At 66.9% G+C, this 15,574-nt stretch overlaps 3 protein-coding genes across 4 annotated transcripts in view; 1 reads left to right on the top strand and 2 right to left on the bottom strand.

The window, feature by feature from the left end:
* The window catches only part of CD63 (CD63 molecule), a 3,734-nt gene extending 1,692 nt beyond the window's left edge, over window positions 1–2,042 (bottom strand). Inside the window, exons 1-3 of the mRNA XM_027907309.1 lie at window positions 1,984–2,042; window positions 1,473–1,546; window positions 168–356 (exon numbers count right to left, since the gene is read on the bottom strand). Coding sequence (XP_027763110.1) covers window positions 168–356; window positions 1,473–1,538 — 255 coding nt within the window. The 5' untranslated portion in view covers window positions 1,539–1,546; window positions 1,984–2,042. The remainder of the gene's footprint in view (window positions 1–167; window positions 357–1,472; window positions 1,547–1,983) is intronic.
* The window catches only part of INPP1 (inositol polyphosphate-1-phosphatase), a 23,407-nt gene extending 18,339 nt beyond the window's left edge, over window positions 1–5,068 (bottom strand). The window contains exons 1-6 of one of the 2 annotated variants that reach the window (XM_027907304.1): window positions 5,047–5,068; window positions 4,120–4,341; window positions 3,984–4,044; window positions 3,465–3,665; window positions 3,214–3,388; window positions 2,586–3,125 (exon numbers count right to left, since the gene is read on the bottom strand). In XM_027907304.1, the coding sequence (XP_027763105.1) occupies window positions 2,633–3,125; window positions 3,214–3,388; window positions 3,465–3,665; window positions 3,984–4,044; window positions 4,120–4,323 (1,134 nt within the window). In that variant the 5' untranslated portion in view covers window positions 4,324–4,341; window positions 5,047–5,068 and the 3' untranslated portion in view covers window positions 2,586–2,632. Of the gene's footprint in view, window positions 1–2,585; window positions 3,126–3,213; window positions 3,389–3,464; window positions 3,666–3,983; window positions 4,045–4,119; window positions 4,342–5,040 lie in introns of both variants that reach the window. The other variant, XM_027907305.1, reaches the window with a different exon arrangement.
* A 1,643-nt stretch (window positions 5,069–6,711) lies between these two features.
* GDF11 (growth differentiation factor 11) lies at window positions 6,712–12,119 on the top strand. The gene is made up of 3 exons (XM_027907306.1): window positions 6,712–7,255; window positions 10,769–11,142; window positions 11,631–12,119. Exons 1-3 carry the CDS (start codon window positions 6,877–6,879, stop codon window positions 12,009–12,011), a joined length of 1,134 nt encoding a protein of 377 aa, XP_027763107.1. The 5' UTR covers window positions 6,712–6,876; the 3' UTR covers window positions 12,012–12,119.
* Window positions 12,120–15,574: the final 3,455 nt, after the last annotated feature.

A 15,574-nucleotide genomic window follows, 5' to 3' on the forward strand; every position in this document is an offset into this window, starting at 1 on the left:
CTTGGGGGGGTTGTGGTGAGGAGGTCACAGTGGGGATCATGATGGGAGGTTGGTTGGGGGTCACATTGGGGGGGGTCAGGGTGGGGGGCTTGGATGGAGGTGTCCCTGTGGGGGGGGGCTTGGATGGGGATGTCCCAGGGGGGTCCCAGCAGGGTGTACCCCCTCACCGTGGTGACCATGCAGTAACTCTCCTTCCAGGCACCGCAGCAGCCGAAGAAGGAGATGAAGAAGATGATGACGCCCAGGACCAGGATAGCCACGGGGGTCCCAGCCGAGGAGCCACTGCTGACCACCAGGGCCTTACTCAGGGCCACCTGGGCGTAGATGCCGATGGCAATCAGGGCCACACCACATACCTGGGGGGACACAGAGAGTTGGGGCACAGCCAGGATCTCCCTGGGACCACCCCGAGCCACGGAGCTGGGGGGGTGCGCCCGCAGCCTCTCTGGGGTTTGGCTTCACACAGAGGACCCCCTTCCTGGGGACCATGGGGGGTTTCTCTCCCAGCACAGCCCTGCCGCGGTGGAAGGGGGGGCACGGGGCGGGGGGGGCACCGCTGGCTCTGCAAGCGCCAGAAAGTCCAGGAAGTCCAGCCTTCTGGCCACGCGAGGCCTCGGCAGGGGAATCTGGCACCAGCTCCCCGCCCTGAGGGTCCCTGTGGATCGTGGGTGATGGCGGAAGGGGGAGGTTTATCACACCAGGAAGCACCAGCAGCCCCCTCTCACGGGAGCCAGGACACCTTTCCCCTGCCCGGCTGTGGGGTCTATTCCCCCCATTTCCAAGCCCCCCGCAAGGGTGGGAACCCCGCCACGCTCCCCCCGTGTCCCGGTGGCGGCGGGACCCCCCCGTGCCGTGCCCTGTTTGCTCGAGGGGCGTGGGCTCGGCCGCCGCCGCACAAACAGCGGGGGGGGCGGGGGGGGGCTGGCGCCGTGTCACCGTGTCCCCCCCCCGCCTCCCCCGGCCCTCGAGGGGTGACTCAGCCCGGCAGGATCAGGGTGGGGACAAGTGACTCCATGCGTGGGGGGGCGGGAGAGCGGCAGGGAAGGGGCCCGTGACCCCCCCACACCCCCATCCCCCGCTGCAGCCGTTGGGTTCTCGCGCCTCTTTCCTCACCTCGACTTCCCCAAACCCACGCCCTGCTTATCAGGGGACCCCGGGAAGAGGGGTCCCCCCCAACCACGGGAACCCCGGTCACCCGTGGGATCCCCACCGTGACCCCAAGGCCGGGCTCCCCCCGTTAACCCTGGAACCGACGGATGGCACATGGGGCTGCAGGGACCCAGAGTGGGCACGGTGGTCCCTCCCTACCCCTCCAGGACCACCCCCACGACAGCAGGACCTCCACCCCCCCGGTCCCCGCGACCCCCAACCCAGGGTCTGTGAGATGTGGGGAGTGGGGGGCTGGGTCCACCTGCCAGGTTCTGCAGGCCCCCCTCGGGTGCCCCCTCGGTGCCCCCCGGCCCCGCACTTACCCAGAAGATGAAGTTGAAGAAGAAAACCAGGAACTTCACGCACTTCATCCCCCCCTCGACCGCCATGGCCCGTCCTGGGGGAGCCGCCGCTCAGCACCGGCCCCGGCCCCTCGCCCGGGCCGAGCCCCGCTCCCGTTCACCGGCCCAGGACCCCCGGTGCCGCTCCGCCCACTCCGGTCCCGGTTCCCGTCCGGTGGTCCCGGTGCTGCTCCATTCCCTGGTCCCGCTGCTCCCAGAGTTCCCGGGGCAGCTCCCCTGCTCTCCCCCGCCCCGGTGCTCCCGGTCCCGCTCCCCACCCCGGTCCAGGGGCTCCCGAAGTTCCCGGTGCCGCTCCCTCTATGGCCCATAAGCCTCAGCGAGTTCCCGGTGGTCCCGGTGCCTCTCCCGGTGCTCCCGATACCGCTCTTCCCCCCGTTCCCCTCGGACCGGTGTCGCTCCCCTCTGCAGCCCCGCTCGTCCCGGTGCCTCTCCCCCCTCCCCGGTTCCCGCTCGTCTCGGTGCCGCTCCCCACCCGGTCCCGGTGATCCCGGCGCTCCCGTTCCCCGCCGTCCTTCCCGAGGGCTCCCCGATCATGTGATGGGCCCGCGGGAGTCAACAGGACCCCGGACCCGCCCCGGCACCGCCCCGGGCCCGCCCCGCCCCGGCAGGACACGGAGGACGGACACGGAGGACAGACACGGAGGTCCGAGAGGCGCTTTAATGGGGGGGGACACACGGGGATTCCCACCGAGGGGAACCGGCACTGAGAGCTCCCATCCCATCCTGGCTGCCCTCGGTCAGGGAGTCCTGACCACCCCAGCTCCGGGGAACTCCGGAGGCCCTGTCCTCCCTTACCCTGTACCCCTGACACCCCTGATCCCAATTCTTGGGTCTCAGTCCCCCTACCCCACACTTTGAGATCCCTGACCCCAAACCCGGGGTCCCTGACATCCCCCTGCCCTTGGTCCCTGTTACCCTGTGACAGCACCTCAAGGTCCTTGAGAGCCCCTGCTCTGCATCCTAGGGCCTCAGACAGCCCTGAGCCCAAACCTTGGGGTCCCAGCCCCTCCCGAGCCCACACCTTGGGGTCCCAGACCCCTCTGACCTCCCACACCAGGGACCCATTGTCCTTGGTCCCAGCCCCCCCATTCCCACTCGTGGGGGTCTCGGCCGCTGCGGGCTCACAGCCCGGGCACAGTGGCCAGTGCCCCCAGCACGGCATCCAGGTGCTGGGGGTGCAGATAAGCCACGAGGCCCCCCCGGTTTGCCCAGCGCTCGGCCCCCCCCACCCCCTCTGCTGGGCGGTTATAGACCAGCTCAGGGGGGTCCCCGGCACGCCCCTCCTGCCGTGCCCGTAGGGCCCCCTCCAGGGCCACCAGCCCCCCGCCCAGGGCCCGCAGGATGGCGTGGGGGGCACAGGCGTCCCAGGCGAAGGTGGTGCCCTCGGACAGCACGTAGGCATCCGCCAGCCCCAGGATCACGCACAGCATCTTGTACCCCGCTCCTGCCGCAAAGTGCAGGTGACCCCCGCACAGGGGGCCCAGAGCCCCCCGCACCGCCGCCCCCTCAGCCCGGCTCAGCACCACGCGGGGCACGGGGTGGGGGTCGGGGGGGCTCAGCGAGCACAGCCGGGTGTCCCCATGGGCCACACCCCAGTGGTACCTGCCCTGCCACCTGCAGGGACACGGGCACAGTGAGCGTGGATCCCCCCATCGCTGGGGGTCACCCCGGTGCCCCCACAGTGCCCCTGCGGCGCTGGTACCTGCGGGTCTGGGGGTCCCGTCGGAAGAAGGGCTCATTGATGACGCCCAGGACGGGGCAGCCAGAGAGGCGGTCGAAGGCCCCAACGAGCACAAGGGCAGAGCAGAGCCCAGCGGGGGCGATGCCATCCACAGGGGGCACGTCCTCGCGGCCCCTGATGTACTCGTTCGTGGAGTCTGGGGAGCGCAGTCGGGGCTCAGCGGTGGCACACGGCGGGGTCCCTGCCCCCCACCCCCGCAGCCCCTCACTCACCAATGGGGTCTATCCACACGGCCAGGTCCCGGGGAGACACGCCGGGCTCAGCGCCCGCCAGTGCCACATCCCCCAGCACCACGTCCCGGTGCACGGCGTCTGCCAGCAGCTCGGCCGCCGCCTGCTCGGGGCCCAGCACCGACAGCAGCAGGGCCACCGTGTCCTCCCGTGTTCCACAGACACGCACGGCCACCGTGCCCCCTGCCACACCCTGAGTCAGCCCCAGCCCCATCACGGGCACCCCCAGCTCAGCCACAGCCCCACAGACCCAGTGTGGGGACCCCCAGTTCAGCCACATCCCTGGCATGGGGACCCCCGACTAAGTCATAGCCTCATAAACCCAGTGTGCAGACCCCCTCCTCAGCCACAGCCCCACCCAGTCCCTGCTGAAGGGCCCCCCGAGTGAGCCATGGCTCTGCAGACCCAGTGTGGGGACCCCCTCAGCCATGACCCTGTGGGGACCGGCACTGGGACCCCCGACTCAGTCACAGCCCCATGGTTCCAGTGTCCCCGACTCACCATGCACATCCCTGAACTCATTGGACTCCTCCCCGTGGATGTGGCCCTGGAGCTCTGGGAACTGGGGGGGCACAGAGGGGCTCAGAATGGCGCGGGGGGCGTGGGGCACCCCGGGGATCCCCGAGTCCGTGCCCACCTCCTTGCCCAGGTCGTGCTTTATGACCTCCTGGATGAGAACGTCCGCCAGGGTCTTGAAGTCCTGCAGGAACCTCCTGTTCCTGTCGGGGCCCGTCTTCTCGGCCACCAGGAGCTGGAACAGCGGCTCCTCCTGCCGGCACAGCCGCGCCAGCTCCGCCGCCTTCTCCGAGACCCCCACGAGTGCCTGCAGCAGCCCCGCCATGGCTGGGGGGACACGGGGCTCAGGGAGATCCCAGAGACCCCTTGGGAGGCGCAGAGCCAAGGGACGGGCCCTGCCCGGCCCCGAAATAATCCCGGGAGCAGAGGGAGGAGGGGGTATGTGGGGACACTGGGGGACAGGGTGACATGGGGACATGGGGAAGTGGGAACCTGGGGACGTAGGGACATATGGATATGGGGGGACAGACGTGGGGACGTGGGGATGTGGGAGTGGGGACATGGGCCTGCAGGGACACGGGGACGTGGACATGGGGATGTGGAGCTAGGGACTTGGGGACATGAGGATATGAGGATGTGGAGACAGGGTGACTGACATGGGGACGTGGGGACACAGACATGGGAACGGGACCGTGGCGACATGGAGAGGTGTGGACATGAGGACGTGGGCATGGGGACACGGGACCATGAGGACACGGGGACACGGGGAAGTGGGGAGATGGACATGTGGCCGTGGGGCTGCGCCTCCCCGATGGTGCCCCCGCGGGGTGTGGGGGGGTCTGTCCCGCGTGTGCAGGAAGCGGTCGGGGCGGGGGGGTCCCCGCTGCCCCCCGGAAGGAGCGGGGAGATGGGGCCTCCCCGTAACGACCGCGACCCAAACTTCCCTCCCCTCCCCGGAGCCCAACCCCCCGCTGCCCCTCCACCCCGAGCCACCCCCGGGGGGACCCCCGGGCCCCTCGGGAGCCTCCGCCGCTGCCGTTACCGGGGCCGGGGCCGCTGACAGCTCCTCGGACGGCCCGTGGGCGGGGACGGCGGGCGCGTCACGGAACCGCCTTAACCCGCTCGCTTCCGCGGCCCGGCGGGGGAGGACCCGGCGGAGGGGTCACACCGACGGTGGCGAAACCCCCGAGAGCGGCGGGACCCCGGTGTAGCGGGGGACGGACCGGCACGACTTTCCCAGGGTGTCACCCCGGGGAGCGGTGCTGCAGCGGCGGCAGGGAAAGCCCCGCTACGGGTCCCAGTACCCCCGGGGTCCCGTGTGGGGTCCTAGTGTGTCCTTGTGGGGCCTCTATGGGGTCCCTGTGGTGTTCCTTTGGGGTCTCTGTGTGTCCCTGGTGTCCCGGGGGGTTCCCGTGCCCCCCCTGCAGTTCCCCCGGTGACCGCGCGGTGGCGCTGGCCCCCAGCGCTGTGGGACGGGCCCCGGGAGCTCAGTGGCGCCCCCTGGCGGGACGCGCTGGCACCGCCCCCCCCCCGGGACCGGGGGGTAACGGGGCCGCCCCCTCTCCAAAACCTGCCGCACCACCTCGGGACAGTCCCCCCGCCGAGGCCGAGTCACTCTCCCACCTCACCGGGCCAGGATCCCCTCACCAACCCCAACGCACCGGAGTGGTGCCGGTGTATCCCCGGTGTCTCTTCCCCTCTCCATGGTTCTGATGGGGCCGACACCTGGAGTGAGGGAGGGTGTCTCGGGTCACCTGTGGGGTCCCCGCACTGATCTCAGTGCTTGTGCCAATCCTTGTTTCTCCTGGAACCTACTGACGGCGGCATCTGCCCCGTGCCAGGCTTTGCCCGTCTCCCCAACCTCACTACTCTGCCCCCCCAAAGCTCGAGCGCCCCCACCTTGGGAACAGGACCCCCGTGACCCCTCGGGGTCCCCATGGCCCCCAACTCTCCTGGCTGGTCTCCCCTCGGTCATGGTGTGATGGCTCTCGTTGCCCCTGGGACACACTGACGGTGGTTGCAGTTCTGCCCAGTGCCAGGCTTCTCCCACAGTGGTCAGCCCCCGCTTCTGCCCCCCCTTCGCACCCGCTGGAGCTCCCCGGGGATCCCCACGCCCCCCAGCTCATGAGGGGGCTTCCCTCGGCCAAGGTCCCTGTTACTCCTGGAACCAGCTGACGGTCACTGCAGCACTTCCCAGTGCCAGGCTTCTCCCAGGGCGGGCACCCCACCCCCCAACGCCCACTGCAGCCCACCGGGGACCCCCATGCCCCTCAGCTCAGAGCTGGGTTTCCCTGAGCCAGGCTCTGCCAGCCCTCGCTGGTCCTGGAACCCACCGATGGTTCTCGAGGGCTCTGCCGGAGCCGGCAAAGGGAACGGGGCGAGCAGCGGGGGCTCTGAGGGTGGGGGGAGTCCGGGGGGGCCCGGGACGCGCATCCTGGGGGGCGGTGCACTTGCCGGGACGCGCATCCCCCCGACCGCACTTGCCGGGAGCGGGTCCCGCCGCGCCGCCCCCCGCCCCGAACCGGAGCCGGGCGGGGAGTCCGGGGCGCACCGGGTGGCGGCGGGGCCGTTCCCCGGGCTCGGGGGGCCGGCGGCGGCTGGTGCCAAGCCCCTGCCAGAACCTCTTTTGTGCGCCCGCAGCCAATCAAGGCCGCTGACGACACACTTCTCTTGGGGTATAAAACCCCGGGGCCGCCGCTACCGCCGCTTTTTTTCATCCCCCCCCCCCCCTTCGGCCCCCCCGGGGGTCCCCGCTTCCCCGCCCCCGCCACCGTTACCGCCTTCCCCCCCCTTGCGCGTTGCGGTGGAAGCGGGGCGGGGGGGCGGCCCGGTGGGGAAGGGTTTTATTTTTTTTTCTTCTTTCTTTTCTTTTTCTTTTATGTATTTTTTTGTTTTCCCCCCCGGCATGGCCCCGTTGTGGTGGTTGTTGGGGTCGGTGGTGGCGGTAGTGGCCGGGGGGGGGTCGGTGGAGCAGCCCCCTGCCTCCGAGCCCGCCTGCCCCGTGTGCCTGTGGCGGCGGCAGAGCAAAGAGCTGCGGCTGGAGAGCATCAAGTCGCAGATCCTGAGCAAGCTGCGGCTGAAGGAAGCGCCCAACATCACCCGGGAGGTGGTGAAGCAGCTGCTGCCCAAGGCCCCCCCGCTCCAGCAGCTCCTGGACCTCCACGACTTCCAGGGGGACTCGCTGCAGCACGACGAGTACCTGGAGGAGGACGAGTACCACGCCACCACCGAGACCGTCATCAGCATGGCCCAGGAAAGTCAGTGCCGCCCTTTGTTCCGCTGCAAACTTCGCCGGAGGACTCCCCCTCAGCCCCCATCCCCGGTCCGGGCTCCCCTCTCGGTTCCCCTCCTGGTCCCCCCGTCCTCTCCCCGCCCGCCGGCACCGTCCCTCTGGGACGCCCCATCCTCCGCTGCCTTCCCCGGGGCTCCCCGACCTTCCTCGGTGCTCCCCAACATCCCCCCGGAGCTCCACTACCCTCCCTGGGGCTCCTTGACACCCCCTCGCCCCCGAGGCTTCTCGGTTCCCCCCGGTCTGCGCAGGTCCCGCTGCGACACAGGGATGTAGGGACATGGGGACACAGGGACATGGGGACGTGGGGATGGGACAGTCTGGCTGCAGCAGCCCCGGTACGGGGCACTGGGAACCAGGAGATGGGACTGGGACTGGCCACTGGGGCCTGGGACTGGGGCCTGGGAGCTGGGACTGGTGGCTGGGAACTGGGAGCTGGTGCTGTGTGCTGGAACGGGGGACTAGATGCTGGGACTGGGGACTGAAAGGCGGCACTGTGTGCTGGGACCTGATACTGGAAGCTGGGACTGGGGACTGGGAACTGGTACTGAGTGCTGGCACCTGATATGGGGTGCTGGGTGCTGGAATCCGGCACTAGGTACTGGGACAGGGCAGTAGCACCAGGACCCAGCACTGGCACTGGGAGCTGACATTAAGGACTGGGCACTGGGACCTAGCACTGAGTGCTGGGACCTGGCACTGGGGACTGGAACTGGAGACTAGATCTGGGAACTGGGACCAGTGAAGGGGGACTGGGACTTGGCAGTAGGGACTGGTACCAGCCACTGAGTACTGGGACCTGGCACTGGGAACTGGGACTGGGAACTGGGCACTTGAGACTGTGACCAGACACTGGCATCAGTCAGGAGTGGGACTGGGCACTGGAAGTAACACCAGGATTCCACATTGGGTAGTGGGACCTGGCACGGGGAGCAGACTGGGGGCATGGGGCAGGTGGCACGGTGACCTCCCAGTCCCCAGGGCACAGGGCAGGGTGACAGGAAAGTGTCAGCCGGGTGATGGCAGGGTGAAAACAGAGTGACTAACAGGGTGACATCAAGGTGACAACAGACTGTGCTGGGGACAGGCCAGTGCAGCGAGGGGCTGTGAGGGGTTCCTGGTGGGACAGCAGGGAGGGGACAGGTCACGGGGACTTTGCTGGGACGTGATGTAGCCCTGTCCCCCCCGCAGATCCCCCAGGGTCTCTCCACCTGCTCCAGCCGTGGGACCCCCGGGACAGGGGGGCCGGGTGCGAAGGGCGAGCGGAAGGGAGGGAAGTGTGAGGCGCTGCCCCCCTCCTGCCGCCCCCCGACGAATTTCCTTCCCAGGCATTAATAGACTCGGGCGGCTTTGAAATTTTATTACCCATAAAATTGACGACACACTGGGGTTTTCCTCCCCGAGCCGCGGCAATGCTCGCGGCCCCCAGGCCTCCCTCCTGCCCCTTCACAGCTCAGGGGCCCCCAAAATAAATACCAGCGAGCAGCCCCTCCTCCTGCGTGGCCCCACGCCGGGGGTCCCACAGCCCCGGACCCCCGTCCGGATGCGCCACGGGTCCGCTCCCCACCTCTCACTACCACCACTCTGTTATTATTATGATTTTTCCTCCCTCCTCACCCTCCCCGGGGCAATTGTGGGGGGTTTTATGGTTCCTGAACAGAAGGAGGGAAAGGGCTTTACAGGCAGCAGAGCCATAAAGCTCTCGGGTTCCCCCCGGCTGCCCCCCGCCCCCCTGCTAATCCCTGGCCACCACCCTCAAGCCCCCCACACCCCCGGGGGTTTTTAACTGCAGGAGGAACCCGGGAAGGTTAATTGGGTCCTAAACCCATTGAGGGGCTACCCGTGACCCCCGCGACCCTCGGGGGGGAGGGAGCTTAATGAGGGGCGATGGGGGGCTGGAGGGGCTGGGGCAAAGGCCTGGCAAGGACCAGGGGCGCCGGAGCCGCTCAAGGTCAGTGGGAAGTGAGGACACGGGGACACAAGGACATGGGGACACGGCAGAGCCACCACTGGCACACGGCACCTTGGGGCTCCCTGGATCTGGGGGGGCTCTGGTCAGGGGGTTGAGGGGACGGGCGTGGGAGCCCTGATCCGGGCTCCAGTGGGAACAAAGAGCGGGGGGGGCCGGGGATGGCCCCCCTCCCGGCACATGCCCAGCTGTGACCAGTGTCCCGGTAACCTTTATCCCCTGTTGCCACAGCGACCGGACGAGCATCCTGGCACCGCAGCCAGTGTGGCAGAGCCCCCCCGCCGGATCCCCCCGGGCCCGGTGTCCCCCTGGGATGTCAGTCAGAGCTCCAGTGTCCCCCAGGAAGCCACAGCGACCCCCAGGCCAGCAGAGGGTCAGCAGCGCCACCGGTGCTGCCACTGTCGCGGCGAGGGTCTTTGGGGGCATCTCCACAGGACCTGCCCTGGGTCCAGAGCTGCTCCAGCATCTCCCACCTGGAGACCCCCCCCAAACCCCACCCCATGGCACAAACTGGCCACCACAGACCTCTGTGCAGGAGTGTCACCTTGCCGACAGCCCCTCGTGGGGTGGCATCCCATTGGTGACGGGTGGCAAAGCCTCCACCGAGGGACTGGGGGGGCACAATGTGCTGAGAGGACGGGCACGAGGGGGTTCAATCGGGGGTTTGAGCACAGCGCATCGCAGGGGGAGTTTTGGTGGTGGGTGCCCACGGCCCCCAACCCCATCCTGGGGGGGGTCGGGCCCCCCCCAACAAGGGGGCCAGGCAGCATTCCGGGGGCTGCGGCCAGTGTCGTGACCCCCATGAGCCCGGGGAGGCCTCAGCGCAGCAAATGGCCCTGCTGCAGCTGGGCGCTATTAAACCTGACCGGTGCAGGGGGAGGGGGCTGCGAGGGACGGGGGGCGAATTCCCAGCTCAATTTGACACAGATGTTTGCTGGGCCGGGAGGGCCGGCGTGGGGCCAGGGTGCTGCCACATGGCTGGGGGAGGGACCCCCGGCGACCCCTGGATCCGATGGGTGCTCAGGGTTGTCACCCCACCAGGGGGGATGTCCCTGAGGGTCCACTCACCTTCGCCACCTCTGAGCACATGGCCCTGGCACATCATGCTGGGGGGCCAGGAGAGACCTCCGAGGTGTGGGGCTACCCCGTAAACCAGCCCAGGGAGGGTGGCAGAGGTGGGGTGGGAGATGGAGTTTAGAGGTACCTGGGGCCAGGCACATTCCCAGCTCCAGCACTGAGATGTGCTGGGAAGCGGCTGCCCCGAACAGGTGCTGCGGGGCCGGAGCCCCCTGCCCCGCTCAGCCCGGCCCCACTGGGGGGGGCTTGTTCCAGGGGGCTCAGGATTCCCCGGGGTCAGGGGACAGCTGGGGATCACTGAGGGTGGAAGGGTGGTGACCCCCAGAGCGGCCTCTGACCCGACCTTCAACTCCTAATGACCAAGGAGGAGCTCGAGGGGTCCGAGGGTTTGGGAGGGATCCTGGGGCCACCTCTGACACCTCCTTCCTCCCACAGCGGACCCAGTGGTGCAGATCGAGGGCAATCCCCATTGCTGCTTCTTTAACTTCAGCCCCAAGATCATGTTCACGAAGGTGGTGAAAGCGCAGCTCTGGGTGTACCTGCGGCCGGTCCAGCACACCCCCACCGTCTACCTGCAGATCCTGCGTCTGAAGCCCGTCACAGAGGAGGGCAGTCGCCACATCCGCATCCGCTCCCTCAAGATTGACCTCAACTCCCGCTTGGGGCACTGGCAGAGCATCGACTTCAAGCACGTGCTGCAGAACTGGTTCAAGCAGCCGCAGAACAACTGGGGCATCGAGATCAACGCCTTCGACCCCAATGGCAACGACCTGGCCGTCACCTCTCTGGGACCTGGTGCCGAGGGGCTGGTGGGTGTCCTCAGGGGGAGTGGAGAGTGTGTGGGGCAATTGGGATAGGTGGTGATGTGGCTCTATAGGGAGGGTGACGGCTTGGGAGGGTGGTCACGGATCTGGGGAACAGTGGCAGCTCCACGGGGACAGTGACAGCTCCCTGGAGCTTGTCACAGCTCTGTGGGGACAGTCACTGCTCCATGGGGACAATGACACCCTCATGGAGCTGGTGACAGCTTTTTGCAACTGGTGACATCTCCATGGGACTGGTGACACCTCCGTGGCATTGGTGACATCTTGAAAGGGCTTGGTGACAGCTCAGTCTCAGTAGGGCTGAGGGCAGCTCCTTGGGGCTGCTGACACCTCCATGGGACTGGTGACACCTCGATAGGGCTGGTGACAGCTCCACAGGACTGGTGACACCGCCATGGGGCTGCTGCCATCCCATGGGGCTGGGCCGGGGGTCCAGTGGGGTGGTGGTTCAACGTGTCCCTCTCTCCCTCCAGCACCCCTTCATGGAGCTGCGGGTGCTGGAGAACAACAAGCGCTCGCGGCGGAACCTGGGGCTGGACTGCGATGAGCACTCGACTGAGTCCCGCTGCTGCCGCTACCCCCTGACCGTCGACTTTGAGGCCTTCGGCTGGGACTGGATTATCGCCCCCAAGAGATACAAAGCCAACTACTGCTCGGGGCAGTGCGAGTACATGTTCATGCAGAAGTACCCCCACACCCACCTGGTGCAGCAGGCCAACCCCCGGGGCTCGGCGGGGCCCTGCTGCACCCCCACCAAGATGTCCCCCATCAACATGCTCTACTTCAACGACAAGCAGCAGATCATCTACGGGAAGATCCCCGGCATGGTGGTTGACAGATGCGGGTGCTCCTAGAGCCCGGCTGGGGCTGCCCCTCCGCCCCACCACCCCCTCCACCACCAACTCCTCGTTTCTTCCGCTGTTTCTTGCTTTTTTTTAAGATTTCTTTTTTTTTCGGGGGAGAGGAAAAAAAAATTACAAAGACCAAGCGTTGAAATTCCTTTGGATGTTGGAAGAGAGAGAGAGAGAGAGAGAAGGAAATCCCACGGAGAAACGCTGCACCAAACCGGCGATTCGACATGCATTGTGCAATAAAGCAACCGAACCGAGAAGGGAAGGGGGGGCCGGGACCCCCACACGGTGACACGGTGACATGGTGAGACGACACTGGGCGGCTCCCCCACCCCAGCTCAGCGGCAACGGGGAGAGGAGGAGGCCGAGCAGACCCCGCGCCCCTTCCCCGCGCTCCTGGAGCGGCCGAGGTGACACCCAAGGGCGGGTGACCCCGAGGTCCCCGAGCAGCCACGGGCTCCTGCTGGAGCGAAGACGGCGGGATCCGGCAGCGGAACCCCCGGCACGGGCGCGCCGGGACCGTTCCGGCCGGTGAGGAAACCGTCTCCCTTCTTTAATTTATTTATTTATTAATCACCCTCCCGGCCGGCGCTCGCCTTGGTCCCTCCCACTGCACCCTCAGTTCGGACTGCTCTGGAGGGGCCACCCGGGGACCACCGGCACCCCCAGGCTGGAGGGGACGGAGCTGCCGCCCAGGCTTTGGATCCAGCCCTGGCACCGGCAGAGGGCACACAGCGCTCCTCCGGGGGAGTCGCGGGGTCTCCGCCGGCGGGAGGGCGTCCGGCCGCCCGGGGTTACCCGGAGGCAGCACCGGCAGGCATTGGACGGAGGCTCCGGCCGGGGAGAAATTCCGCTTACGCGGCACATTCGCGTCCCGCTGCCCTCGGCTCTCCGGAGGATTTTTCACGTGAGAAATGATGATTCTCCCACGTTCCCAGAGCCCAGCGGCTCCAGCGGCTCCAGCGGCTCCCTCCGCGATGCCGCCGGGGCCGCTCCCGGCGCCGGGCGGGCGCTGACCCCGCGCCGGGGTGGGAGCGGCGGCTCGGGGAGGGGAAGCCCCCGCGGCCCCCGGGCCCAGCACTTATCCCGAGGGTGCCGGGGGGGACACGCGGCTCCATCCCGGGGCCAGGCGGGGAACGACCCCGTGGCCAGGCACGTCCGCACCCCGCGTAGCACTTAAGGGCCGGCGCCGGGCGGCCGGGGGTTCTCCCGGGATGTTCAGCACTTGTCCCCGGCTCCGCGGAGCCACAAGCGCTTACAAGGACGAGGCCGCCCCGGGGACGAGGACACGGTGCCGACCCCCGGTCGTGCCGGATCCCGAACCCCCCGGCCTGGCAGCACTTACGGCCCCTCGTGCCAGGCTCACGATGCCACCGGGCTGGTGGCTCCGGTGGTGGCAGCAGGAGTGGGAGGTGAGGGGATGGGGACGGGTAGAGCCGGGATTCCAAGGAATGGGGTTCTGGAAGCAGAGGAGAGTCCCCCAGCCCCACTCAGCCCGGAATGGGGGGCACAGCTCAGCCCCAAAACACCGTGGCCAACAGCCCCTCGTAGCCGAGGTCCTCGAGCCTGGGGGTTGATGGTGACTCTTCCAATACATTGGACACAATGATGCCAATGAAAACCCCGGGGCTGGGGCACCCCCTCCCCCTGCCCTTCAGTGCCTTTTCGGGGGGCCGCAGCCTCCAGCAGCCCCGGGGCTCGCTGTGGAGGAGAGGGGACCCCCAGTGTCCCCACGCAGTGCCCGTGTGATGCCGAAGGCACCAGGGAAGACAGAGACAGGCACTTGGAAAGATCCAGAAGCCACTGGGAAGGGACTGGAAAAGGCATGGAACTGTCCCGGCCCTGGGGGAGCCCCAAACCCGAAAGCCCCCCCAGGGCCCCAAGGCAACTGTTACAGGCAGGTGGCACTGAAGGAGAAATGATGGGAAGGCCTGGGCACTGGGACCAGTTAGCATGGGGCACTGGGACCCATCAGGTCCTGGAAGTGTGACTGGTCAGCTCCAGGTACTGGGACCAATCAGCCCTGGGCACTGGGACCAGTTACCTCCAGGCATTAGAACCAGTCAGCCCCGAGCACTGGGACCAGTTAGCACTGGGACCTGTCAGCTCCAGACACTGGGACCAATTACCTCCAGGCAGTGGGACCAGTTAGCATTGGGCACTGGGACCAGTCAGCCCCAGGCACCGGACCATGGTCCCAGTAGCAGGCGGCACTGGTCCCAGTGCCCAGGGCTGAGTGGTCCCGTACGCAGCTCTCCCAGGCGGGGGTTGCGGGGGTGGTGGCCCCCTCAGTATATTATTATTATAATTATTATAATTATTATAATTATTTCCTGGTGTATCGGTCTGTGTGTAATGTCTTAGGTTCCTTTTCTGTTCGTCTGTTTGTTGTTTTGTTCCTCGTTCTGTCACTCTGGGGGGTCCAGGGAGGGTCCGGGATGGGCCCCGGGGGAGGGGGGGGGTCACAGCGGGTCCCAAAAGGCCATGGCTGGTCAGAATGGGGCTCACGGTGGGACCAAACTCAGCACTTGAACAGCAAAACTATACAAGAAATAATAATAAAAAACATTAGAAAAAAAAAAAAAAAAAGAGAGAGAGAGAGAGAAATAATCCAAGAGTTCCAAGCTTTCAGCTCCATCTGCACCCCTGGGGGGCCCAGCACCCTGGGCAGGGGTCGCATGAACTGGTGGCACCAGGACCCCTGGGCAGCACCGGTGCCATCGATGTCCCTCGAGACACTGGGCTTGTGGTGGCTCATCCAGTGTCACCAGGAGGGAGCTGGAGGTGACACCGCAGCCGAGGGGTGGCCGGAGGGAGTGGAGGGGACAGAGCAGCCCCCCAGGGGTTGGGAACCATTTGCACTACGGAAAGGTGGAGAAGGGACGAGGCCGGGACAATCGCCTTCGTGGGCGTCCGTGGGCACGGGGATCAGCCCATCAGTGCCGGGGGGCTGTGGCACCCCAGGGGTCAGGGAAAGGAAAAGACCCCCCCCAGAAGAATATCCCCCCACCTCCCAGGCTGGCCTGAGGCTCCACAGTCCTCATCCCGTCTGAGCCCTGGATCCATGGGGGCATCTGGCATGGGGACATCCAGCACCGCCACCATGTCACACGTGGCCTTGTCACGCCGTGGCCTTGTCACACATAGACTTGTCACAAAGGTCCTTGGGTGGTGATGCCACCCTGCCCTCCCCCAGCAGCAGAGAGGGAGGGAGTTGGTGCCCCTGGAGTGGGTGAACGGGATGGGATCAGGGGATTCAGGGCCCCCAAAGAGTCACAGGAGAGGAAAAGCCCCACGAATGTCCCCATGACTCCAGTGTTGGACAAGTGACATCTGTTGTAATTCGTGCCCTAAAGGTCTCCCCGGCCCCGGCCCCAACCCCAGCCCCAGCTCCTTCAGTTTGTTTAGACCTTTTGTACAATAAAAAATTTATAGAGTCAAAAAGATATTGGGAAAAAAGGAAAATTGATGATAAATGTGTTTTGCTCAGGCTACTGATCGTGGCCCTCCCTGGGACCCAAACCCCCACCCGGATCCAGCCTCTCATCTGGATCCAGTCCCTCACC

Source organism: Empidonax traillii, unplaced genomic scaffold (genome assembly GCF_003031625.1).
Source record: "Empidonax traillii isolate 1590-97213 ecotype Southwest subspecies unplaced genomic scaffold, ASM303162v1 scaffold1437:size147607, whole genome shotgun sequence".
NCBI classification, from domain to species: Eukaryota; Metazoa; Chordata; class Aves; order Passeriformes; family Tyrannidae; genus Empidonax; species Empidonax traillii.